At 44.6% G+C, this 25,794-nt stretch overlaps 2 protein-coding genes across 5 annotated transcripts in view; one reads left to right on the forward strand and one right to left on the reverse strand.

The window, feature by feature from the left end:
* The first annotated feature begins 6 nt into the window (after positions 1 to 6).
* DDIAS (DNA damage induced apoptosis suppressor) lies at positions 7 to 22,483 on the forward strand. 4 transcript variants are annotated; one of them, XM_028725956.2, is made up of 7 exons: positions 7 to 339; positions 2,618 to 2,742; positions 5,996 to 6,130; positions 7,943 to 8,068; positions 10,585 to 10,746; positions 12,900 to 13,017; positions 16,347 to 22,483. In XM_028725956.2, the coding sequence occupies exons 4-7, from the start codon at positions 7,959 to 7,961 to the stop codon at positions 18,831 to 18,833; spliced, it is 2,877 nt and encodes a 958-aa protein (XP_028581789.2). In that variant the 5' UTR covers positions 7 to 339; positions 2,618 to 2,742; positions 5,996 to 6,130; positions 7,943 to 7,958; the 3' UTR covers positions 18,834 to 22,483. The 4 variants fall into 4 exon arrangements, with proteins under 4 accessions (XP_028581789.2, XP_028581793.2, XP_028581790.2 ...); XM_028725960.2 differs by lacking the exon at positions 5,996 to 6,130; XM_028725957.2 differs by lacking the exon at positions 2,618 to 2,742.
* RAB30 (RAB30, member RAS oncogene family) overlaps positions 21,395 to 25,794 on the reverse strand; it is a 41,113-nt gene continuing 36,713 nt past the window's right edge. Inside the window, exon 5 of the mRNA XM_028725963.2 lies at positions 21,395 to 23,923. Coding sequence (XP_028581796.1) covers positions 23,673 to 23,923 — 251 coding nt within the window. The 3' untranslated portion in view covers positions 21,395 to 23,672. The remainder of the gene's footprint in view (positions 23,924 to 25,794) is intronic.

Genomic DNA, 25,794 nt, shown 5'->3' on the forward strand with positions numbered 1-25,794 from the left:
GGAGGTCGGCTGCCGAGGCTTCCCGCGATTGGCTAGCTTCTCAAGACCTGCTGTGGATGCGGGCGCGCGGGTCTGACGGTTGGAAGCCGCGAAGGACGCCCGCCGATTGGTCGCTGGGCGTGGTAGCGAAGGGAGGCCGGGCGGGGCTTGAGCAGCGATTGGCTGCCTTCGGCCGAGGCGGGAAAAACAGACCTTGTTGGCATTGCCGGCGGTGTCTTGGGTCTCGCGCGGGGCTCTCTCTCCCCCTCTCTGATTGGTGCGCGGCTCTGGTGTCGTCACTTCCTCTGGAGCGTGAGGAGAATGTGTGGTAGGGGGCGTGAGGGAACTTGAAAGTCTGTGGTGAGTGAGGCGCTTCTTCCCCCTTTTCCCTACCCATTTTTCTAACCAATGTCTCTTTTTTCCTCATTGTAATCTTCCTTCGTGTCCCCTCCCACTGGCCCCCTAATGCTTCGCCCGAAACACCCACCCCCGAAAAATATTATTAAATTTCTGTGCCGCCCTTAATCTGGGGTTCACAGGGCGGTTTACACTATAAAAACCTCGACATACATACCGTAGTAACAGACAAAAAACAGTTTAAAAATCCATAGATTGTTTAATCCAGAGTTTCCCAAACTTGGGTCTCTTCCTGTTTTGGGACTACAATTCCCATCATCCCTGACCACTGGACCTTCTAGCTAGGGATGATGGGAATTGTAGTCCAAAAACAGCTGGAGAACCAAGTTTGGGAAACCCTGGTTGCAAATGCCTGAGAGAAGAGGGATATTTTCTCCTAAATATATACATAATGAAGGCACCAGGTGAGCCTCCCTGGGGAGAGCATTTCCCAAATAGGGAGCCACCGCAGAAAAGACCCCGTTCTTGTGGTGCCACCCTCCGGACCTCAGGTGGAGGAGGCACGCAAAGAAGGGCCTCAGGATGATTTCAGGCTTCAGGAGCCTGATTTCAGGAGAGATGATCCTTGAGGTATTGTGGTCCTGAGCCATTTAAGGCTTTAGAGATCAAAACCAGTGCCTGTGGCTGGACTACTACTGCCATTGTTACTACCATTAATTCAATTTATATACCACCCTTTATCAAAAGACCCCAGGGTTGTATACAGTCATAGCTTGGGTTGAATGCGCTTCAGGTTGAGCGTGTTCGAGTTGCACTCCGTGGCAACCCAGAAGTAACAGAGCACGTTACTTCCGGGTTTCGCCACTTGCGCATGCGCAGACGCTCAAAATGACGTCACATGCGCAGAAGCAGTGAAAAGTCATGTGTGCGTATGCAGACGTGCCATCTCTAGTTACGTTTGCTTCTAAGATGCGAACGGAGCTCCGGAACGGATCCCGTTCATGTCCAGAGGTACCACTGTACAGCGTTAAAAAAAATTACAGAACATCAATGATAAAAACATAAAAAGCATACTGACAGATAATAAAATAGTCATCATAATAACAGTCCTCTCCCCTACAATTTCACAGGCCATAGATTATTTAATAGCCATAGGCATGGGTAAAGAGGAATGCTTTTGCCTGGCGCCTAAAGACATGTAATGAAGGCACCAGGCAAGCCTCTCTGTGGAGAGCATTCCACAATCGGGGAGCCACCACTCTTGTTGCCACCCTTCCTTGTCACTAGGCAGCTCCCAAACCCCCGTGTTACCATTTTATGCTATTCATTTCTTTTTAAATGTTTTTATTTCATTTTGCAACATGCAGCAAAGGAGGACTGTTGCAAACATCTTGAATGCCTTTGCATTATTCACCCATAAGAGCTTTCAGGATACAGTGGTACACGTCTTGGATTACAAACACGTCAAGCCCGGAAGTGTGTGTCATGGTTTGTAACCTTTTTTTTGGATTACAACCCCCTTCTTTTTTTCTTCTTTTTTTGGATTATGAACAAAAAAATTTTGGAGGCCCCATTGGCGAAAGCGCACCTTGGGTTACAACCTATTTTGGTTTACAAACAGACCTCCGGAACGGATTATGGTTGTAAACCAAGGTACCACTGTATTGTGAATGAAAAGGAAAATACATTATCACACCACACAAATGGCATGCAAAGAAAGAGTATATACTCTACTCAAGGAGAACTCTCCAATACTCCACCATGACTGGGAATGGCAGGAGTCCTTGTTTGCTCTTCCTGTCTCAAGTGAGATACAAATGGTCACTGTACCATGTAAAAAAAGAAAAGGGGCTTTGCCCTTCCTTTAGCCACATGGTTTCATTTTGTTTCTTTAACGTATTTGTATTCTGTCATTCTCCCATGATGGCATTCATTATTATTATTTTTCAAAATGTGTAAAATGTAAAGTAACAAAACCAGTAGCAAAATACAGTAAGCCTTCAATATATGTGAGGTTACATTCCAGGCATCATGGCCGTTGGGATTTTTTCCTGGATGCCTGCTCTTTTTTCACCCCTTAAAAAAAAGTTTTTTAATTGCCAAGCAGGCAAAGCAGAATGTACACAAGCTAAATGTGCGTAAGTTGTGAGCTTACTGTACATCAAAACAATTTTACAACCACTTGTGCTTGCTTGCTATTTAAAAGGGCAAAGATTAAGTTGTACTAGTTAAAAACATATAAAGTACAGAGCTTCCCCCCTTTAATGTGTTATCCTCCCAGCACCCTTTTCCAGATTGACTCCTCTGGCCAAGGAAATCCTGATGTGCACATTCTGCTATGGATCCCCTGGCTCATTGCAAAGGACTCTGCGACATGTTTTAAGGCAGGCATCTGCCTTAAACCAGGTACTGTACAAAATAATGGCTTGGCATTGAGCCAGTTACCTACCCCATGGGTTTTATACGCTAGGAAATTTGCAGTATAACTACAATCGGCACCTGCATTACCACAGACCAAGGATTCCAATAGCTTAAGGCAGACCCTCCAAGTGTATTTTCCAGGGACAGAAACCGTCCCAGTCTCTGATTTGATCCCAGAATGTTCCTCTGTTCCTTAGAACGTCCATACTTTTCATCAGAGAAGTGTTGGAGGGTACCGTAGGACATCCAGTAGGATGAGCCAGTGTGGTGTAGTGGTTAAGAGCGGTAGACTCGTAATCTGGGGAACCGGGTTCGCGTCTCCGCTCCTCCACATGCAGCTGCTGGGTGACCTTGGGCCAGCCACACTTCTTTGAAGTCTCTCAGCCCCATTCACCTCACAGAGTGTTTGTTGTGGGGGAGGAAGGGAAAGGAGAATGTTAGCCGCTTTGAGACTCCTTAAAGGGAGTGAAAGGCGGGATATCAAATCCAAACTCCTTCTTCTTCTTCTTATTCTTCATCTCTATTTTTGTCAGAGAAATGTTGGAGGGTATGCTAAAGTGGGGGTGACAGCATTTTTATTGCTGCTGCTGTGAAATAACTGGAAATTTGAAACCATTGTACCTCAGCTGAAAATCATGTAGCAATCCACCAGTGCACCCAAATCTATATTCCCTCTGCCTGTGTTTTAAGGTATAGCTGTTGGACCTCACTACATGCTCATTAAAGCATACACAACACCATCTTGTGGTTGTACACACAGTGGAAGTGTACAAGATTTCTTTCAGGGAACCTCTGACAAACTATGGTTTATTGGAATGTATTGCAAACAGTCAACATATTGTATTTTTATTTTGAAATTGATTTTGTAGCTTAGGGGCCAGAATGTCTGTTTAGTATGAATGCTTTTTATTCCACACTGACTTGATGGTTGTGGTGGGTCCCAAAGCTTATTTTTATATTTATATCGCACCTTTCCTCCAAGGAGCTCAAAATGACTGGCATACGTCATCTTTTCCTCCTTCCTATAAGTTGAGGAATAGCAACTTGTCAAAAAATACCCAGAGAGCTTCATGGCTGAATAAGGATTTGAACCCAGGTCTCTGTGTTCCAAGTTGTGCGCTATTCTGTCCACTCCACCACGCTCTCTCTTTAAAACACAGAGTACTGAGCAGTTTATAAAAATGTAGAAGCCATGTCAGGGGAAAAGAAGAGAGTAATTTCTTGCCTAACATTTTGCTTCTCTGCTGTTCTTGTGTGCACTTTCCTCATAACATCTCCCAAGCCACATATTTCTTACAAGTCACCCTACCAGTTTATTGAGTGTTAATTAATCCAAAATTACTCAAACACAGCTGGTTGTGCAGTCACATGCAATAAGGTGCATTAGCACCCTGAGGTAAATTAGGCAGAAATATGATTGCTCCAGAAGTACTAGATTTAAGTTGCTGCACCTGCAAGCTACATCTTAGCAGATGCTTGCGCCCAGGACTCTCATTAGCTTTATTCTTGTAACATTAAAATCAAGTTAAATTTTGCTCTTGACCCGAGCTGAAGTGGTATTGGTCCTTTGGTAATCTTTGCTGCTGTACAGTCCAGGGTTAAAGTGCTTGAGTTGCAACCCTCATTTTTATTGTATTGTATTGATAGGTTGCCTTTCATAACAAACCAGGTGCTAGAATGCTAGTATCATCCCCAGGGCCCCAGTTGTAAGCAAAATGGGTGAAGATGATTGTTCATATTAAAAAAGGGTTAGACAAAAAAGAAAAAGCTTCCAGCCTGCCTACCCAGAGAAATAATTTAGCCATATATATCATTTAGCCATATATATTAGTTCAGTCTATCTGCGAATCATTGATAATTGTTTTATATCATTGTGTATACTTAGATGGTTTTTTATTATTAAGCAGCCCGTACATTTTTCTAAATGAATGAATACATTTATGGAGAATGAGGCTACTAGCCATGATAGCAGCACTGTACATCTTTGAAGACCAGTTTATGAGGACCACAAGTGGGAAGAATGTTGTGCTCATGTCCTGCCTGTAGACTTACCATAGGCACCTGGTTTGCCACTGTGAGAACAGGATGCTGGGCTTGATGGAAATTTGGCCCTGTAAGAACATAAAAAGAACCTCCTGAATCAGGCTAAAGGCCCATGTAGTGCAGTATCCAGATCTCACAGTGACCAACCAGATTTCTGAACGCAACAGCACTCTTCACCTCTGCTGTTTCTGGTACTCAGAAACTTACAGTCTGACAGTGAAGGGAGAACCTGGACATTGATCCACCTGCAGGATTTTTCTTGTGTTCATATATACTTCTGTGGAATTTTTTGAGGAGGAAATTCTCCTTGTGATGTGCTATTTGAATTAAGTAAGTCTGCTTCTAAACTAGAGGGCTGAAATCCGCCTACTGCTCCAGCAGCTGAAAATTTCATACTTCACTGAGATTTGTATGGGGAACATGTAAATGCAGAAAGCAACAAGACAAAACCAAGGAAGATTCTAGTGCCATTGTAAGAACTAACACTTTTAGCATAGCGTTGAATCTCTGATCCTAAACCTCCTCTGCCTTGTGTGATATCTTCAGAAGAAAAGGCTAAGAAGTAAACCCTACACAAATCCAGAATGGAGTTCCTAAGATGGATGGCAACTTGTACACCTCCTTCCAGCAACTCCTGTAGCCAAGCTGGTGCCAGACATATTGCTCTGCTTTCCTTTGGGCCTTATCAGCAAGGCCAAAAGGGGAGTTTTGTCATCTGGGCAGCCTAGGCCCTCCATACACACTGGCCAGCCTTGTGCCCAGAGAGGTCACTTCAGTGCTGCTAGCACAGTGGTTTGACTTCACCCCCAGAGGCACATTCCATTGTCCATTGATACAGATCTGTGCCAACAATGTTTTGTGTTCAGAACCCACTTCCACCATGATGCATGAATTAGTCACTTGAGTCTTTTTTTATAAATAAAAAACCAGGAAAAAGGAAAAGAAGGCAGAGAATACAAAATATGTAGAAGCAAGAGTGGGGAAGAGAGATGAGATGAACAAAATAGAGTGGGGAAACTTTCCTGGTAAATGTAAATGTGCAGCATGATTGCTGAAAATTTAGGTTACCCTGAAGAGCAATGAAAGTAGTCAGAAAGTAGATATTAAGGCTAACTGTTATATCTTCCCTAGGTTATTGCTGTACAGAGGCCCTTTCTAACCAAAACTGCTTTTCTTTTGCATTTCTACACTCCAGGTGCTGATCTTGCATTCTGCTCCAGCAAATGAGTCACTAAGGCATTAGCCAGTCCTGTAGATGAGTAAATACATGTGCCAGTTTGTTTTGCCTTCTGCTTTGAAACCCAAGAGCATCTCTTGCTGAAATGTTTTGGTTAGTGCTTTCCCAGCTTCAGACCCCTGCTCTCCCCAATTCCATAACTTAAAATCGGAACCTTTACTCTTGTATCTGAAAAACTTCCCAATTTTTAAAGAACCCCAATAATAATACCTACCCTCAGAGAAGTATGCTTTCTGTAGTCACCTGCTCACTGGAAGGAAGCAAGTTCTGAACAATGAGTTATGCAGAGATGCAACGGATAAGGTTATTGGTGAATGAGCTGTCACAATTCACTAGAGAGTTTCGATGGGGAGCTCTAGTGTAGCCAGTCCCGTCCATGTTTGCTGTCAATGTTGATCAGCCGGCCGTTGATGTCAGCAAGCTCTTGCTTGCAAAGGAACAATACAGAGCTAACTTTGATTACCCCTTTGTAGCCATGTCCTTACCTGCTTCGCACCTCACATTACATCTTATGTCAGGTGCTGGACCTAATTAAGCCTATTATCTGGAAGTTGCCAACCCCTGGTTTTGGCAGTGGAGCTAATTACCTGTTGCACTCCATGGGCCACACAACCTAAATTACTACATATCAGGGACTCTTAACAGTCCAAGTAGTTGTTTTTTTTTTTTTTATTTCTTACCAGCCTTCCACTGTGAGATCACAGGGTGGATTACAGCAATAAAAAATACAATATTAAAACCAGCCACGGGGATTCGAACCGCCGACCTTTCGATCGGCAAGCCCTAGGCGCTGAGGCTTTTACCCACAGCGCCACCCGCGTCCCTTCTCATATTAAAATAGGGTTAGACAAAAAAGAAAAAGCTTCCAGCCAGCCTACCCAGACAAATAATTTAGCCATATATATCATTTAGCCATATATATTAGTTCAGTCTATCTGCGAATCATTGATAATTGTTTTACAGTGGTGCCTCGCAAGACGAAATTAATTCGTTCCGCGAGTTTTGTCGCCTTGCGATTTTTTTCGTCTTGCAAAGCACGGTGTCGGGAAAGTTTTGGAAAAGCTTCAAAAACCTCAAAAAGCTTTGAAAACTTCAAAAAAGGCTACCACACCGCGTTCTATGAGTTGCTCCTCGAAGTCAAGTCGCAACTGTATTAACGGTGTTAAGAAAAAGGAAACAAACTTGCAAGACGTTTTCGTCTTGTGAAGCAAGCCCATAGGGAAAATTGTCTTGCGAAGCAGCTCAAAAAACAAAAAACCCTTTCGTCTAGCGAGTTTTTTGTCTTGCGAGGCATTCGTCTTGCGAGGTACCACTGTATATAATTGTGTATACTTAGATGGTTTTTTATTATTAAGCAGCCCGTACATTTTTCTAAATGAATGAATACATTTATGGAGAATAAGGCTACTAGCCATGATAGCAGCACTGTACATCTTTGAAGACCAGTTTATGAGGACCACAAGTGGGAAGAATGTTGCGCTCATGTCCTGCCTGTGGACTTACCATAGGCACCTGGTTTGCCACTGTGAGAACAGGATGCTGGGCTTGATGGAAATTTGGCCTCCTAAGAACATAAAAAGAACCTCCTGATTCAGGCTAAAGGCCCATGTAGTGCAGTATCCAGAAATAAATTTTGAAATAAATTATATTCAAGAGAATAGGGTCCTGATATGTGTGTGTGTGTGTGTGTGTGTGTGTGTGTGTGTGTATGTATCAAGTGTCAAAGGCCAGGGTAAAGTGCAAACAATAAAGCTTTTTGTCAATTAAAATAACAGAGAGTCAGAATTGGTGGCTGCTATACTACAAATCGCATTGAGTGATGCATGTCTAGCTTAAGAAACATTCACTGTAGGAATGTGAGCAGACTTGGTATGACTAACAATAAACTATGTTGTCTCTTGGTAGCTAACCCTGGGAGCACATGAATGGCAGACATCTCCTGGCTGCTTCTATAATTTCTGTCCAGAACTCCAATTTTGTATATCCTTCATGTCAAAACTGCTTTTCCAGGCTACTCCTAGATTTAAAGAGGTAAGTCCACTCGAGAGCACTGATAAATTTGGACTACCATCTAGCACAGCACAAACAGGAAAGCTGTGGCCCTTCGAATGTTGAGCTTCAACTCCCATAAGATCCATCCAGCATAGCTAGTGATCACAGATTATGGGAGTTATAGTCTAATAACAGCTGGGGAGTCACAGTTCAAAAAGTGTGCAATGAATTCTCTAGGCCTGGGGTCAGTGTGAAACAACATTCTTTCCCCACTTGCTTGACATTTGGAGCTATATGGCAATGGGTAATTTGCATACAAAATTCACATGAACTTTTATTATTGATTGATTGAATTTATATACCGCCCTATACCCGGAGGTCTCAGTCTGCTTGTCAGGCAACTGAGGCTTGCTTTGCTGTAGTGGAGACCAGGCCATGGCATTACAGAAGTACAAGACTTCCATCAGCCATTTGAGCATTATGCACTGTGAGGCTAGCACCATGTAGTTTTATCATTTTAAGACGTTTATTTATCTGAGATAAATTTATCTGGCCATATTAAGTAAATGGCAGTTTGTGGGCATTCTCTAAAGTTGGATGGGCATTCTCAGCTGGGGGCTACATTCCAGCCATACAAAAGCCAGAGATGTTCCTTTAAATGACTCATAGACTCATAGAGTTGGAAGAGACCACAAGGGCCATTGAGTCCAACCCCCTGCCAAGCAGGAAACACCATCAGAGCACTCCTGACATATGGTTGTCAAGCCTCTGCTTAAAGACCTCCAAAGAAGGAGACTCCACCACACTCCTTGGCAGCAAATTCCACTGTCGAACAGCTCTTCCTGTCAGGAAGTTCTTCCTAATGTTTAGGTGGAATCTTCTTTCTTGTAGTTTGGATCCATTGCTCCGTGTCCGCTTCTCTGGAGCAGCAGAAAACAACCTTTCTCCCTCCTCTATATGACATCCTTTTATATATTTGAACATGGCTATCATATCACTCCTTAACCTCCTCTTCTCCGGGCTAAACATGCCCAGCTCCCTTAGCCGTTCCTCATAAGGCATCGTTTCCAGGCCTTTGACCATTTTGGTTGCCCTCCTCTGGACACGTTCCAGTTTGTCAGTGTCCTTCTTGAACTGTGGTGCCCAGAACTGGACACAGTACTCCAGTACTCCAGGTGAGGTCTGACCAGAGCAGAATACAGTGGCACTATTACTTCCCTTGATCTAGATGCTATACTCCTATTGATGCAGCCCAGAATTGCATTGGCTTTTTTAGCTGCCGCGTCACACTGTTGGCTCATGTCAAGTTTGTGGTCAACCAAGACTCCTAGATCCTTTTCACATGTACTGCTCTCAAGCCAGGTGTCACCCATCTTGTATTTGTGCCTCTCGTTTTTTTTTCCCAAGTGCAATACTTTACATTTCTCCCTGTTAAAGTTCATCTTGTTTGTTTTGGCCCAGTTCTCTAATCTGTCAAGGTCGTTTTGAAGTGTGATCCTGTCCTCTGGGGTGTTAGCCACCCCTCCCAGTTTCCACACAGTGACCACACACACAGCCTTCAAGCAGGCAAGTAAGAGGACTTGTCACAGTTCAAGGACACCTTCCAGACAGGCAAAGCATCCAAGGACATGGAGCAGGGTCAGTGGGGGAGTTTGGCCTTGAGAGAGTGGAATAGAGAAAGTCCTAAGGGCCAGATAGCGGGGCCTCATTCGATCCTCAGGCTTGGAAGTTCATCACATGGGGCAGCAGAAGGCAAATGCCATAGTTTAAACTGCGGTGGAAAACTTGAGTATTTGGAACTGCAGTTGAAAGATTCGCCACACGGGGGAGCTGCATGGTTCAGCGGTACGTGATAAGTGAAGCCTAGTCCGGAAAAGCTTCTGCTTTCATAAATCTGTTAACATTTACACTCTAAAGTATGTCAACATCGTTTCCAGTAATCTGTAATTCTTCTAACACAATATAGATTAATTCTCATTTTTCAATTGTTCACCTTTCATTGTGATCCATTGCCAGGTTTAATTCCCCCTTTAGGGCTTAATCTGAAGCAGGGCATAGTTCTGGCCTCTAAAGAGTCAGCTCTCTCTTTTAGAACATACAAAATGACAAAGAGCGCACACAGAGTATATAACTGCAACCAGTTCTGTCCCCCCGGGAGGTCACAGAGTGAGTCTCCCATACAGGATTGTTTCCCACCGCTTCTCACTTATGAAATTAAATTGTCTGTTGCAGATGGGGACTGCCTTTCCCTAACCACTTCTGTGAGTTCAAATCTGAGCCGAGGTTTGAATCCAGGTTTCCTCCGCTCAGAACCTGTGAAAGCAGGTCGCTTTTGCCATTTTCACTCATTTTTTCCTAAGGCAACAATCCCAAGTACACTTCCTAGGGAGTAAATCTAATGGGACTCAGTGGAACTTGCTTCCGAGCAAATATGCAAAGGATTGTGCTGTTAGATTATTAAGATGACAGGTGATTAAAGACTTAGGTTGGGAAGCTGGTATGCACCTGCAATATTTGTCAGCTTCCAGTAGCTTTTTCATCTGGTCTTTTAACAGGTACAGTTGCCTGAAGTGTGGCTGCTCAGGTGACTCTAGGGAAGCAAACTACAGGTATCGACTCTCACTAGAGGTAGCTGACACTCATGATGTATTTGAGGTGACAGTATTTGGAAGCTGTTTGGATACTTTCTTTGGAGTGACAGCAAAGGGACTGCAGAGGTAAGGAATGCAACATCATTTCTCTGCTGAAAATGAGTGTGTCCCCCTCCCCCTCCCCTTCCCCAGTACATCCCAGACTGCATGTGATGTAATTATGTCTCTAAAAACAGTTGCGGCACATTTTGCTGCTTGGATACCAAGCTGGTATTTATTAATAGGGGCAATTAAATCTGTGCAGCTATGAAATTTGTGGTCATTCAGCAAGCCCAGCATATTCTAGTGGGGTGGATCCCTGGACAAATCTGGACTCGAATCCCCTCTCAGCTTTCCTTAAAACATTTTTTAAATTGATGTTTGTGTATATAAACATCCATCTGTAAGATTAAAGAAGAGTAAACAATGACTACATCTTGCCACCTAACCCTGATTTCAGTTTATAAGAAAAAGGGAGCATGATTGCTTCATGCCCTGCATTTTAAAAAATGGCAATAATCAGTCTTTGTCCAGAAAATTCAAGCTCTACACTGCATGTGTACCAGTGAGTAACACTGAGGTAATCTAGAGCAAAGCAGGTGCAGCATAATGTAGCATACTTAAGTTAAACTGTCTTGCAGGATTTGCAGAAGGAGATGAGCCACTGATGGACAAAAATGAAGGGTTCTGATAACAGTCAGAGGCCATGAGAAAATGCTTTTGTGTTTTCAAACTTCTATGCTTTATAAGAGAATGATGATTTGGACCAAGGTTTGAAACAGTGGCTGGGGGGGGGGGCGGGGGGCCAAAACTGTATTTTTAAAAAAGAAGCAAAGTAAAGATTCTCAGGAGCCCTGATTGATGCTAACTAAGCCCAGATAGCAGTCTGTTGCCATATGACTCACTTCTATTTCTGATACTAAGCCAGGCTTTTTAGCCACCTGGGAGCCATTTAAAGCTCTTCAGAGCTCTTTTGGGAACAGCAGGGTGCAAGTGAAAGAAATGATAACGAAAGAATTGACTTGAGTTGCTCAAATTCATATGTGGACTTTGATACCTTATTCCAGTACTCCATTAAAGGTAGCCAGATTATAACAGAAGCAACAACTTGTAGAATTCTCTCTCTATGCAATTCAAAAAGACCCTCTTCATATGGGGATAGACATGGTAACATTCACCCCTTCGCTGGGAGAAGCACAGGGAGAAGAAACGCCATGGTGCATCTGCAGCAGCACAACCAGACACCGTCATCTGCCCCAGCTGCAACAAAACATGTCTCTCCCACATCGGTCTCTACAGCACAGTAAGCGCTGCGACTTTCCAAAAGCTGGAATTCACCCCCAAAGGCATAATCCTCCATCGTCTCCCAAGACGGACGGATGCCAACAACAACAGCTCCCTAATTCATAATTTTCAAGCCTTTTTCAGGTTTCAGTGTATTCAGGCTTTTGGTTCATCTTGTCCAGTATTTACAAGTATCTGCTGTAACTGAGAACAGCTCTCAAAGGCCCCAGGTAAAGATCTTTGATAAACCTGGGAGACTGTCCCAAGAAACCTGATGCATACAAAGAAGATGGAAGGAAGGAGGGAATCTGTTTCCTTTTTCATGGCAGGCCTGGAAAACCTGAGTTCAGCATATTCTATTGTACAGTGGTACCTCGGGTTACAGATGCTTCAGGTTACAGATGCTTCAGGTTACAGACTCCTCTAACCCAGAAATAGTACCTCAGGTTAAGAACTTTGCTTCAGGATGAGAACAGAAATCGCGCTACAGCAGTGAGAGGCCCCATTAGCTAAAGTGGTACCTCAGGTTAAGAACAGTTTCAGGTTAAGAACGGACCTCCAGAACGAATTAAGTACTTAACCCGAGGTACCACTGTAGAGGGATTAAAATTTGAATACAATGGATGCTGTCCTTTTCTGATACGCAAGCAGACATTTCCAGGTCACATTTTCAACTTGCTAATACATGTGCACAAACAATCCTGGGTGTGTTTACTGCGAAGTAAGTCCCACTGTGTTCATTAAGGCTTACTCCCAGGTAAGGTTGCACCCCATAGCACAGTTAGTGATGTCCTGGCTATTTGAATGGAAGTGCATTTTGCTAAATTCTCTCTTCACAGCTTGCTGCAAAGTGTAACGTAGCAATATTATTTTGACACTTGGACCTTAAATTCCTTATAGGTCTCAGAAGCCAAGCAGTATCCAGTCAGTAATTTTTTGTAACACTTTTATTCAAGGTACATTGAAGAACTGAAACAAGAAGCAAAAGAACCAGACAGGGATGCAGTTCCGGGTTTGGTATTTCAAGCAGTTGAAACGTGCTTCCTTGGGAAGAAATTTGTCTTTGGAGTTAAGGTAACTCACCCCCACCCCACCAGCATGTTTTGTTCAAAAAATGCACAACTCATTCTTGGGGGAGATGGGCATCATTCGGGGGGACGGGGGACGAAAGCTGCCAAATTTTGTGCATGACTGCCTTATTTCTATATTTCACCCTAACCCACCCCCACCCCTCAGATGCCCTGGAACCTTTTTAGCATCTGGGGCATTCTAGAGAGTGTGGAACAGCTGGCCCAGGAAACTGAATTGTTTGAAATGTAGAAAGAGAAATAACTTGCTTCTGCATTATATCAATGGCAAGCCCCACCCCATCCCCCACCCAGAAAAAATCACTCATCACCAAAATCCACACACACTCCAAAAAAAGTCTGCATGTGAACTGGGTGAAGAATTGGAAAACATTTTTTCGTTCTGCGCTAGTTACCGTATTTTTCGCCCTATAGGACGCACTTTTCCCCCTCCAAAAATGAAGGGGAAATCTGTGTGTGTCCTATGGGGCAAATGCAGGCTTTCGCTGAAGCGTGGAGAGCGAGAGGGGTCGGTGCGCACCCTGCTGTGCGGGGTGCGCTGAAGCAGAGCGCCCCGCTCTTCGGGCAGACATCCGCAGCCTGCTGCACGGAGCGCGGGGCGCGCTGAAGCAGAGCGCCCCGCGCTTCGGGCAGATATCCGCAGCCTAGGGAGCCCTGCGGGAGTTCCCGCAAGGCTCCCTAGGCTGCGGATAGCAGCCTGCTTGCCCGGAGCGCGGGGTGCGCTGAAGCAGAGCGCCCTATGCTTTGGGCAGATATCCGCGGCTGGGGGGGGAAATAAAAAATTTTCCCTTTATTTCCCCCCCAAAAAACTAGGTGCGTCCTATAGGGCGAAAAATACGGTACTTCACAATTGGTATTTTAACTAAAATTAAGACACCAAACATGACTAGTATTTCCTATGGCAAAACATTAACGTCTGCACTAGGAAATCAGTCTGGCTGCATTTCAAAATTAGAAGAGGAGTGGGAATTTGTGTACAGATCACTTTGCCTCCAAGCGGGACCGTAGAGGCAGTTACCAAGAATGAGACTTGAATTTCTCAATCCATAAGGTGCGAACTAATAATATATATGCCTCCAGCGTTCTGACTTTTCCAAGTGATGGCTATGAGACCACCCAGTTCCAACTGCTAAAAGTAAACACGTGCCATCAACAGCTCCTTGAAGCATGTTTGGATATTTTCCCGCTCCCCCTTCAATCAAAGGCACAGCTCCCGGGAGAGATACAAAATCAAATCACTGCAACAATAATCCTACTCTAGGCTTGCTGATTTTATTTTTTTCATTTTCAATCTCTCTGTTCAACAACCTAGAGTTGGAAATAGGTAGGCTGTTTGTGATCAGAGAGAGAGAGAGAGAGAGATTACTGTCAGTTTGCACAGATATCCTCTGAGTTTGGGCATCTGCCTCCAGACACCTTACATGTGAGGAATTATAATGAGCGGTATTAATGAGAGTAAAGCTGCTTATGAGGAAGGGTCTCTTCCTCAGAATATCTATTTTGTGACTGTTAGATTCTAGGAAGAGCAAAAAAAGCCCAAGGCTTCCTTCTCACCGAAGTAAATCTGTGTCTGGGGTACACCACCTGAGGGTGCAGGTGTGTGCTCATGTGACTGGGGGTTTCTACATAATTGTTTTCCTAACATGCTAGTTTCCTATATGCAGAGACTTTTTAATATGAGGGAGGAGTCATTTTGAACTGAATTTGCCCCTTACACTTGTTGTGGTTGAAGAGATTTGGTGCTTGGCTTGCTTTAGTGCCCTCATCAGTTTGCAATTTGGATTGACCCTCCTTGTATTATAGACAGGAGAGAGTCCTGCCTTGTAAACCTAAGCATATTTGGGTTCAAAACATGGAATCCCCTTACAGCAGGCACACCAACTCCAAAGGGCATAGGTGTCTTCAGACTCCTCAAAATCTCCTGATGGGGCCGGGCTCCCTCCATGTTAAGGGGTGGCGGAGGCTGAGTGCGGAGTGCTTTTATGGCTGACTCCTCCTGAGCACAAGAGAGGAAGCCGCTCTGCAACATTGTCGTGCATCGTGCACATGACGTCACACACATGACGTCAGACGCATGTTGCGATGCCAGGTTCCCCTAATATTGGGCACAAGACAGCACCTCTTCCTTACAGTATGACTTCCAAGTGAATCCAGCCAGCTAGCCTCTCCTGCTATTCTGTGGTTGAAAAGAACCGTCCACTGGTTGTAGTTAGGAGAAAGTGTTTCTGTATAAACAACCTCTTGGCCCTTGAGTGCTTAACAGATGCTTACTAGATAACTTATAGTGTGGAGTTACAGGAACTTGAAATTTCAATCCTGTGTATCTGGAGTTTTGGAGCAAGGGATTGTTTCCCGTAGTCCCATGGGTGCAACGATCTGTGCAAAATTTGTGATAGAAATTGAAGTTAATGAGAACCTTGTCTGTCTTAAGAAGCAAAAGTCCAATATCAAAGAGTAGCTGTAGGTTCCCAAGGGAGAACAGCAGTGTCTTTCTGCACAGATTGTGGTCTTGTCTCAGTTTAGACACTCCCTTTTGCTGTTCCTGACAGTTTCCTCAACTCTGCTTGCTAATATGCAAGAGTAGCTTTCGAGCCTTCCTCTTTGTCCTCCTTACCTGAAATCCTAATAGGTTTCACCTGTTCTTGTCTAACTGGCTATGACTGCAACCCCACAGATCTAGCCCAAGTCCTTACTCAATCACAGTCCTGCAACTCAGTTTCCAGTGCAGTCTGTCTACAACAATAAATATCCTCCTTATTGACATGCGGATACCAAATAAAACTATAATGTTGTTCCCCAATAACATAACTTTAAAGGAAACCCAGGTGTACCCATGTGTACCTTGCTGATAGATGTGCATATGCAGAACCCAGGTGTACAACTGCCATAGGTGATGATGAAAATGGGGATGTTTGCTTCAGAACTGAAGCATTTCGTCTTGGTGCAATTCTGCTGGACTACAACTCTCATCATCCTTGGCTATTGGAAATACTGACTGGGGCTGATGGGAGTTGTATTCCAGCAACATCTGCAGTGTTTCCCAACCTTGGGCCTCCAGCTGTTTTTGAACTACAATTCCCATCATCCCTGACCACTGGTCTTGCTAGCTAGGGATGATGGGAGTTGTAGTCCAAAAACAGCTGGAGGCCCAAGGTTGGGAAACACTGATCTAGAGGCCCATAGGTTCCTGATCTAAAGTAATCAGCTTCATGAAAGTGATTGGTACAGGTAAACCTCTTAAGGTTTTGAGTTATGAAGTAGAGTACCTTCTTGTAAAGTATGCTAGCTGATAGAGCACCTTCTATTATCTTGCAGGATTCTGATAAGCAGGATGGCACCGGCTCCATGCAAAATGGCTGCCGGATTGACAAGAACTCCAGAGCTCTCACTGCCTGTCAGATGGTTGTACCAAACGCTGGTCTTGTGGGCTGCACTGTTATACAATACCTCAAGGAGCTGCGAAGTTCTTACTCCAAACATAACTATGGGGGCTTCTGGCCTCCTGACTGCTTTGCAGCATTTGATCAACCAAGCAGAGAACTCAGTGGCCTGCATGGCTCTGGCACCTTGGGTGCAGTTCCATCAAGTTGCATAGATGTTATTTCAAGCCTCTGGCCTCAATCCTTTGGACTGACTTCCTCCTGCGTTTCTTCAGGAACAACCGCTGATCTTGTAGCTCTAAGTACAAGCAAGGCTGCCCAGGATGAGCCAAACTCGGATGGTAGTCCAGTTTCTTTGCATAGACTGTCAGTCTTCAAGCCCCAGGACCGTAACCTGACTGTGAATACAAAAAAAGAACAGAAAGATAAGAAATGTCATTTGCACGATGTCACTGAAAAGAGTGAAGCAGAAGGCTATTCCTCATTAAGAAGAAAAGACTGCAGATCATTGCTTAGCCCCTTAGAGTTAGAGGAGAGAGACTCTCCGCTGAGAAAAATTAGCATCCAGTGCAGCGATGGACTGGAAAAATCATGGACCTCATTCCCACCCCAGACATACGATGGATCTCTTTCCTCCCTTGGTCCATCTTCCAGTCGCATTAGAGCAGGTGAAAACACTCAAGAAGCTCCATGGCTTTGGGATGAGCTGCCGTCATCCGAAAGTTTCAATGAATTCATTGCCAAAATTGAAAATGACAAAGCCATGGTGTTGCCAACAAAAGCTGATGTTTTGGAGCATTTCCCCATTCAGGAGGCTGATGAATTCCATGGACCTTTCAAGCAGTTGTCTCCCAAGCCAGGCATTTGCAGTGCCAATTTCATTACTGAAGAGTCAGGTGAGAAACTGAAGAAGCTAGCTGGGAAGATGGAAATGTGCAAAGAAGATAATTTACCTTGCCACCAGCTGAATCTTCCATGCTTCATTAGCAACAGATATCACCAAGAAGCCTCTTACACCTCTTTACCCACTGAAGAAAAGGAAAATTTGGGGTGTTGTTCCAACCAGCACCCAGATCTTTCACCTTGGTCCACCCCAACTGGAATTAAACGTTCTCATTCAAAGGGAAGCTGTCTGTCATCCAAGGAAGGAGTTGGCCAAGATGTCAGTAGTTGTAAGAGTCTCAATTCCTGCTCATCTACCAACAACTGTCTCAAAAGCCCTTGTTTACAAACCAGGAAGACTACCCACTTAAACTGTAAAGGTGGTGGTAATTTAGACAAATGGGAAAATAAAGGAAGTGTTAGCGATCAGCTAAACCAAATGGCTGATCTCACAAACACCCAGGAACAGGGTTTCACCCTGGCAACTTGTGAAAAAACAGACAAAGTTTGTGAAAAAGGGAGAGAGTTGCTCTCAGAAGTGCAAAATTATAATTTTAGAGAGGCTGAGGTCAGCGGTTCCGATTGCCCTGAGGGTAGTTACAATGCTTCAGCTGATCTCTTTGAGGCTAGTACCAGACATGCAGAAGCCACTATACAATTGTTCAACTTGGCACAAGCTTTCTCTCCACAGGAGGGCACATTGAACAAGAAGAGTATAAGATCTGAAGCCATGCTGAGTGAGCAAGATGCTAGCTGGAATACTTCTTGGCATGGACTGTCCTTACATAAAATGTTTACTACACCTCATCAGAAAACAAGCACCCCAGTTGCTGGTTCCATATCTGAGTTTGAGCACAGCCCTGCAGGTACTCCAGGCTTTGTGCCTGATTCCCAGTCGACTCCCCTTTCCAGACCTTGTCGACAAGTAAGCCTCCCTAGAGGGAGAGAATCCATTCTTACCAAATTGCCACGGAATAAATTGTCTTGGATCAATGCCAGATGCAAAAGACCCAGGCCTTCCTTGAAAAATTATTTAGCGAAACAGCTTGTCAGCAAGTTCCCGCAATCTAGAAGGTCGAGCGATGCAAATTCTGTTAGCATCAATTCATCTGGTCCTCAGCAGCTATCTATCAAAGTAAGTCCAGCCCAGAGGCTGTCTGAAAACGATGATGAGGAATGGATTCCTCCGTCGGATAAAAAATGGATACATCCACTTGTTTTCCAGAACGGAAAAACTTTGAGGAGCGATGCCAGTTGCCAAGTTGCAGAGAAGTCTCCTCTTTCTGAAAACAAAGTAAGGTTTGTGATTCCAAAGTCTAATGTTAGCTTAAGGAAGGTAGAATTCATTCATAAAAGGCAACAGCCGACAGAGACTAGATTTGAGGATGGACCTGTTCCTGAAGATGGTGTTCATCTCAGACAGCTCATGAATGAATCCCTCAGCTCCTCTGCTTATTCAGACGTCAACGGGCCAGGCCCTTCTTCCACGCCTGGCAGCATGCATAACACTGCAGATTGGTCTTCTGAACTGTTTGTGTAATAAAACAGCCAGCTTGGAGGCCACTTTGTCAAATTCATCTACTTGTACATAAGTTTCCTTTCAAAACATCTTTTTTGGTCAGCGTTGTGGCTTTTGACATGTTCTCGGTCATGAGTAGTTTTCTGAAGTGATTGTGAATTAGGAAAGGGCTATTTTGAAGGGGAAAAAACTATTGTTTGTTATTCCTCTTGGCACTTTTAAACAATGAATTATGTCTGTTGGACTGAGCATTAAGTGACTTATTTGCTGGAAGACAAAATAAAATGTTGCCTCTATCTCTGGGTATTTTTTTATCAATAGCTTTGAACTGGTGACTGCTCTATTGCTGTGTAATATAGAGGGCAGCAGAAGGGTACAGAGTGCCGGCGTGGCACACAAAGGAGAGGTGATTTGGGTAGCCCCTCCAGTGCTTACAGGCAAGCTTATGCCAAGCTGTGTTCACTCTGGGGCCCACCTTCAGTGGCCGCTCCACCAGAACCTTTATTTACACCCCTGTGATAGAATTGTAGGGCTGGACGGGTCCACAGGGTCATCTAGTCCAACCTCAATCTTTTGCCCAACGTGAGGCTTGAACCCAAGATTGCGAGATTAAGAATCTCATGCTCTAAATGCTGCTTGCAGCGAATAGGGCAGAAGATAGGCTTTGCCCTGTTGGGAAGTGTATCTGTTCTAGAGGACTGGTGAGTAAGGCTGCCCTTCTGCACCCACTTACATGGAAATAGGTCCTGTGCCATTGAACTCAGATGTACATCTGAACTGACACCTAAAATCGATTCCACATGTTTTTCTATGCAATCTGGTCGTGTAAATGAGTGGTAGGGAACCTGTGCCACTTCCTGATGTTCTTAGGATACATCCCCCATCATCTCTGAACACTGGCTATGCTTTTGGGGGCCGATGGGAGTTGGTAGTCCAACAAGACCTGGAGGCCCACAGATTTCTCATCCTTGTTTGAGAGAATGCAGAGGCATTCCCTTCGTTTCTGTCCAAAGGAAGAGGGTTCACAAAATCCTTGTGAACTGAGCTGTATCTCCCATCAGCACTGCTTCCTATGAGCGTTAGGAGGAAAAGCACTGCTGGGTTTTGTGTACTTACAGTCATGAATATACAGATTGTTTATTGGGGATGAAATCTAGGATGCCCATTTATAGTATACACAGGTTTCAGGATGACCATGTACAGTATGCACAAGTTTCTGTAGCACGCCACTAACTTGTACAGGATTTTCTGTACAAAATTGGGGGAGGGGGAGAGAAAAGCTGCTTTGAACAATCAAGGGGAAACTACTAAAATGGAAATAATTGTAGCTGCTCTGCTCTACCAGAAAGGAGTTTTTGGGGCCTTGGTGTGCAGCTGTGGGAAATGAAAGCAACATCTGGAATGCAGCTCTTATAAAAACCCAGGAATATGGAACAATACACCGCTGATTGATCCATCCAATGCGTGTGGTTAAAAATGGATGCCTTGACACAATGGGCTACTTGCTTCCAGTTTGCCTTGTGGCATTCCAAAAGCACATCTTTTGGGTATCCAAATGTGTCCAGAAAGCTTTTTTAGTATTCCTGCAAGTACTCTCTGACTGTTTGCAAATACTTTTTACCATGAGTTCTGCATGTGTACAGCTCGAGAGGGGGAGTTTGGATTTGATATCCCACTTTATCACTACCCGAAGGAGTCTCAAAGCAGCTAACATTCTCCTTTCCCTTCCTCCCCCACATCAAACACTCTGTGAGATGAGTGGGGCTGAGAGACTTCAGAGAAGTGTGACTAGCCCAAGGTCACCCAGCAGCTGCATGTGGAGGAGCAGGGAAGCGAACCCGGTTCACCAGATTACGAGTCTACTGCTCTTAACCAGTACACCACACTGGCTCTGGAAGAGTTAACAGTGTGTCCAAACAGTGTGTCATGACACATTAGCGTGTCAGCTGCAGTGTGTAGGTGTGTCGTACGAGCACGCTCCACGATCCTCCCAGGGCTGGAAAGGGTTAGTTTAACCTCGTTTGGTAGTAAAACTGAATTACTGTGACATGAAATAATGCATGTCTAAAAAGTGTGTCACAGACATGAAAAGTTTAGAAAGCTGAGTTAAGGGCCAAACTAAAGTTTTACCCAGTCAAGTTTAACTTGGTCATGTTCGTTAATATAAATAGGTCTACTCTGAGTTGAATACCACCCTATGCATTCTTCATTTCATGGCTACTCTCATTGTCTGTATTATGCAACTCTCCACATAAAAATAAAAACCCTAGGGGTATATTTGATCGTGCCACATGTGGTTTGACCATGTAACATTCTTTTAAAACCTCATCTCTTGTGTGTTTCTGCTGCAGTGATAAAGGAAAATAGGAAATTGCCTTACACCAAGTCAGACTCCATGTGGTTTCTGGCTGGCAGTAACCATCCAGGGTCTCAACACAGAGGTCTTTTCCATCACTTGCTACCTGCTCTTTCTCACAGGAGATACCACAGAATGAACCTTTTGCCTGTGATTTATCAGTAAACTGCAGTCCACGCCCTTTATTTTGATAAAGCTTTGTAGGGGGTAGAGGGAAGACACACACTTTTTAAAATGTTGACTTTATTCTCAAAAAAAGGCTAAAACTTTAGCAGCTTCTTTTTCGATGCAGAAGAGATCGCCTTGTCGGTGATCGGGCACAGCCTCCTAGAAGCACCTCGAGTAAAAGCAAGCCCTCTTTAAACAAAGGGTTGATACACAGAGCGCATCATGTATCCATGCCTTTTCACATGTTCCCCTTTCACCAGGGGAGATGCACCCATCCAGTCCCCAGCAAACAGTGCCCATCCTTCTTCTGCACATAATTGAACTAATTAATACTAAATACAGAATAACCAGCGAATTAATACTAAAATTACAATCCATTGCAGGTCCTTCATGAACCAGACAGTTCGCCCTTCCTTTCAGGGTAAGCGAGTCAACACCAAGATCTGAGGGGAAAAGCTGGCCATCTCTGCCCCTGTGATTCTTCCAGCATCCAATTTGCAGAATCTGGTGCGTTCTTTGAGCATGGCACAAGAGGTGCAGTAACAATGGAGATGAGGGCAGGACACATTTCACACTGCTTCCAACTTTCGTGGTTTGGGACTGAGGGGAATGCCCAAGCCAAGAGTTTTACATACAGATACACACACACACAGTTGAGCCCAGGAGAGTACAGCGGACAAATTAGATGAACTACAATCGTGAGCCTGCAAGCGACTACATTATAAAGGAAGGCTTTTTGACAATGCAATTTGAATTTGCTTCTCAGGAGCTACAGCTTTGCAAGATGGTCGCAGCCTCAGTAAAGATCAGAACATGCGCTGCCATTATCTGTTTTATTCCTAAAGCATATAAAAACCCTATGAAATTGTGCGTTCGCTTCCCAATGAGAAATACATTTCCACAAATGGATTTGAGTCCAGTACCGTGGCAGCGGCCGCTTCTGCTTTAATTAAAAGCATGCTCAGTATCGATCCTTCTGCAGACTGTACTGCTGTTCTGGACAGCTATTATCAGGACTGATCTTGGGGTTTTACTCCTTTGGTAAGGTCTTCCTCACACTTTCTTTTTTACATTTAGCAGTGCACACCACGTGTGGCATCTGTGCTTAAAGTGGACACATGGATACATTTGGCCAGCCCCCCCCCCCCCAATCTCAGAATCCTTGTGTTGTAATATGCCTTTAAACAGACAACTCTATATTGCTGTCCAAATTCCCAAGTTACCCAGCATTCCAGTGAACCAGTCCTGGAGCTATTTCTGCCAACTCCCGAAATAATTAACTATATTCAAAACACCTTCATCGGGTCACTTCCGTAAGAGGGAAAGTGGGAACAGAAAGCTCTACTATATGCCAGGACGGTGCAAGAACGCTGATTTTAATTGCAAACTTCAGAACACTTATTTGTTCAGGTCAAGTTCGCAGAGGATTTTTAATACGCCTCTTTAATAAGCTAAAACCAACTCTTTCAACCCACAGAAACGGCATCCAGGCAAAACGAGGGCTGTGGTGTATTTGTTTCTACCAGCAAAAAGGTTTTTGTTTTTGTTTCTTTACAATTGGTGCTTCCTAGTGAACAGTTCCTGGCTTCTGTACAAAACAGAGTGGGCAGTTATGGATCGCATCTAAAATTTCGCCTGGGGTAAAAGTTAGCCAAACTATTAGTAGCCAAAGAAGTGAGAGAGCCAATCTCCACTCTTGTTGGTTTCAAAATATTGGCATTTCTATTTTTAACTTCCATGTAGATGAAAGTGTATGGACATGAGAGGCATTAACACTTATTTCCCACCCCACCCCCAAAAGAAACATATTTTCAGGGGCTGTGCCCTAGAAACCGAATGATTTGGGCCATATCTATATACACAGGTCATTGCTTAGCTGGCAGGCCATGACAGCTGCATGATGGCTAATGTGCATTACACTTATTAAAAGGTCGGGGGGGGGGGAGAGAAATGGTGCAAGAGAGAACTTGCATTACTCAGCAATCCCAAGGAAGTGTCCCTAGTTGCTTCCTGGAAGTGAAACGAAGACCTGGCTTCCACTTGCCATCGGATACCTAGAGCACCCTTGTGAATCCTCACCACCTCCAGATTACAGGGGAATTACATTTTTATATATATTTGTGTGTGTGTGTGTATATATATCTTAAAAAAATTAAACCAGGTTATATTTCTGCTACGCTGACCCCGCAGGCGAAGTGGCCAGCCTGCCATGCTTCAAAGTTGTGAACCTGACGACATCCGCCAGTCAGATTGGGTTGAGGTGGCAGGAGCGGCCTTTGTCAAGACAGGCCTTGGCGAAAACGAAGAGTCATAACCCTCGGGGGCTCGACTGCTTATCAGTTGAAATTGCAGCAAGTCAAATAGCTGATACTTTTCCCTTCCCCGGGCAACGGGGATTCCACATTGTTCACAAGCGTGTTTTGCCGCGCTTCGCTGATCAGCCGGCAAGCCAAGTCGAGAAAGAGTTTTTCCACGTTATCCGATTCTTTAGCCGAAGTCTCCAGATAGTACATGTCTTGGGCTTCGGAAAATTCCTCCGCTCTTTGTTGGGAGACTTCTCTTTTATCCGCTAAATCAATCTTGTTCCCTGCGTAAACAAAGCAGACGGAGGAGATTAGCTTGACTGCAAGGCAGCAGAAGCCAACGAAAACTAAAAACCCCACCCTACAGAGCAGTGGAGGCTGGTCCATTAGGATGAATGGGGCACTGACCCACCAACCCTCAACTACTGCCCACCTTGCTTGCCTTCTTATAACCAGCTCAGGCTGCTGGCTTCCTCCTTAGTCTCAGCCATGGGTTGGCAAACTAAGGCCCAGGGGCCGGATCTCGCCTAATCGCCTTCTAAATCCGACCCACGGACGGTCCAGGAATCAACATGTTTTTACATGAGTAGAATGTGTCCTTTTATTTAAAATGCATCTCTGGGTTATTTGTGGAGCACAGGAATCCGTTCATTTATTTATTTTTCCAAAATATAGTCCGGCACCCACAAGGTCTAAGGGATAGTGGACCAGACCCCTGCTGAAAAAGTTTGCTGACCCCTCTCAGCATCGCCTTTGCAGAACTCAGCAGGAAGGAGGAGGGGCACAAAACCAGAATTTATATCTCCCACTTCCAGATTTGTCATCCACACCCCACGTTCCCAGGTATGGGCACTACTGCAACCTAAAGGGGGTGAGCAGCAGACCTCCCATTTTCTCTCCCTGTCCCTTGTCTGCACACCTCTGCACACCTCCCATTTTCTCTCCCTGTCCCTTGTCCGTATTCAAGGGGTAAATGTGTTTCATACTGTTAGGCTGCAGGCACAAAGCCAATGAGAAGCAGCCGCGGTGCCATTGCAGCTGGCCAGCTGCCCTAACTAAACCCAAAAAGTTGATAACTAGCTCATCTTGGAGTGGTAGAACTGTAGAGTTGGTTAGCACCACCCCCTGCAATGCAGGAATCTCAACTAAAGCATCTGCCTTCTATCATCAAGTCCAATTATTTCAAACAGGAAAGAAAGCCTTAAGTTTGGTTGTAGTTTTTTAAAACAACAACAACAAAAAGTGGTCAATATAGCTATGTACAATCCCTGGTGCCCATTTTGTACCCCTGTCCTAACACACTTAAAGGACTGGAAGAGGCTCCATTTGAAAAGGAGGCAGAGGAGACGATGCGGTCGGGCATGGGGAATTGTCTAGCCAGTGAGCCCTCCTGGTAGTGGTTGGGGGGGTGTATGTATGTATGTGAGTGAGTGAGTGAGTGAGTGAGTGAGAACCACATTACTTTTCTGGGTGATCAGAATAACATTTCAGTGCCGAAAGAGCAGGTAAATGCAACCACAGGTTTCTGAGCTACTAGTGGGGGCTGCAACAAAATATTGCCGTGCAGGATACTCCAGTTCTGGAGACTCCATTAGATTCTCCCTCGCCATCTGCTCCCTCGGTCCTCACAAAGAAAAGCATTCCATGGCCACTGAGCTAATGCATTTCTCACTCAGCTATGTTTTTGGGGAAGCTGTTTCTCCCTTCCCCTTTTGCACTGTTTCCCTAAAGGGTGGTGTGGGGTTTTTGGGTACGGGCAAATCTTGGGGTTTCCCTGAGCCTGCAGATGCTTCCTTCCTGTGCACAGATACTGGTGTTTTGCCTGCATAAGCAACGTCAGTCACCTCGGAACACTGGAAATGGGCATGGGGAGCAGGCTGCTCGGTTAAGTTAAGAAAACGCTGCAATTTGTGGGCTTGCCATCATGACATACAAAACTCGTAAGAGAAGTGAAGCATGGAAGTCTGGACTCTCTTCCTCCTTCCTTCCCTGCTCTCCTTGGAAGTGACCAGCCCTGTCTGCATGCAGCCTCTTTACTACTCCAATATAATCTGCCAACGGCAATCAACAGCTCTATAAAACTGCTCCAGGAGCCGTTTTGAGACCTTGGGCCTCCATATCCTTGCTAAAAATCGCTGGCGTTAAGCCTAGCGCA

This window comes from Podarcis muralis, chromosome 4, assembly GCF_964188315.1.
Source record: "Podarcis muralis chromosome 4, rPodMur119.hap1.1, whole genome shotgun sequence".
In the NCBI taxonomy this organism is placed as follows: domain Eukaryota; kingdom Metazoa; phylum Chordata; class Lepidosauria; order Squamata; family Lacertidae; genus Podarcis; species Podarcis muralis.

What these genes read in the sequence shown, in the direction of transcription:
- DDIAS (XM_028725956.2), top strand. Translation starts at nt 7,959, where the DNA reads ATGAATGGCAGACATCTCCTGGCTGCTTCTATAATTTCTGTCCAGAAC. An exon ending in CTACTCCTAGATTTAAAGAG is followed by an intron (nt 8,069 to 10,584) that starts GTAAGTCCACTC and finishes GTCTTTTAACAG; the next exon opens with GTACAGTTGCCTGAAGTGTG. An exon ending in ACAGCAAAGGGACTGCAGAG is followed by an intron (nt 10,747 to 12,899) that starts GTAAGGAATGCA and finishes CTTTTATTCAAG; the next exon opens with GTACATTGAAGAACTGAAAC.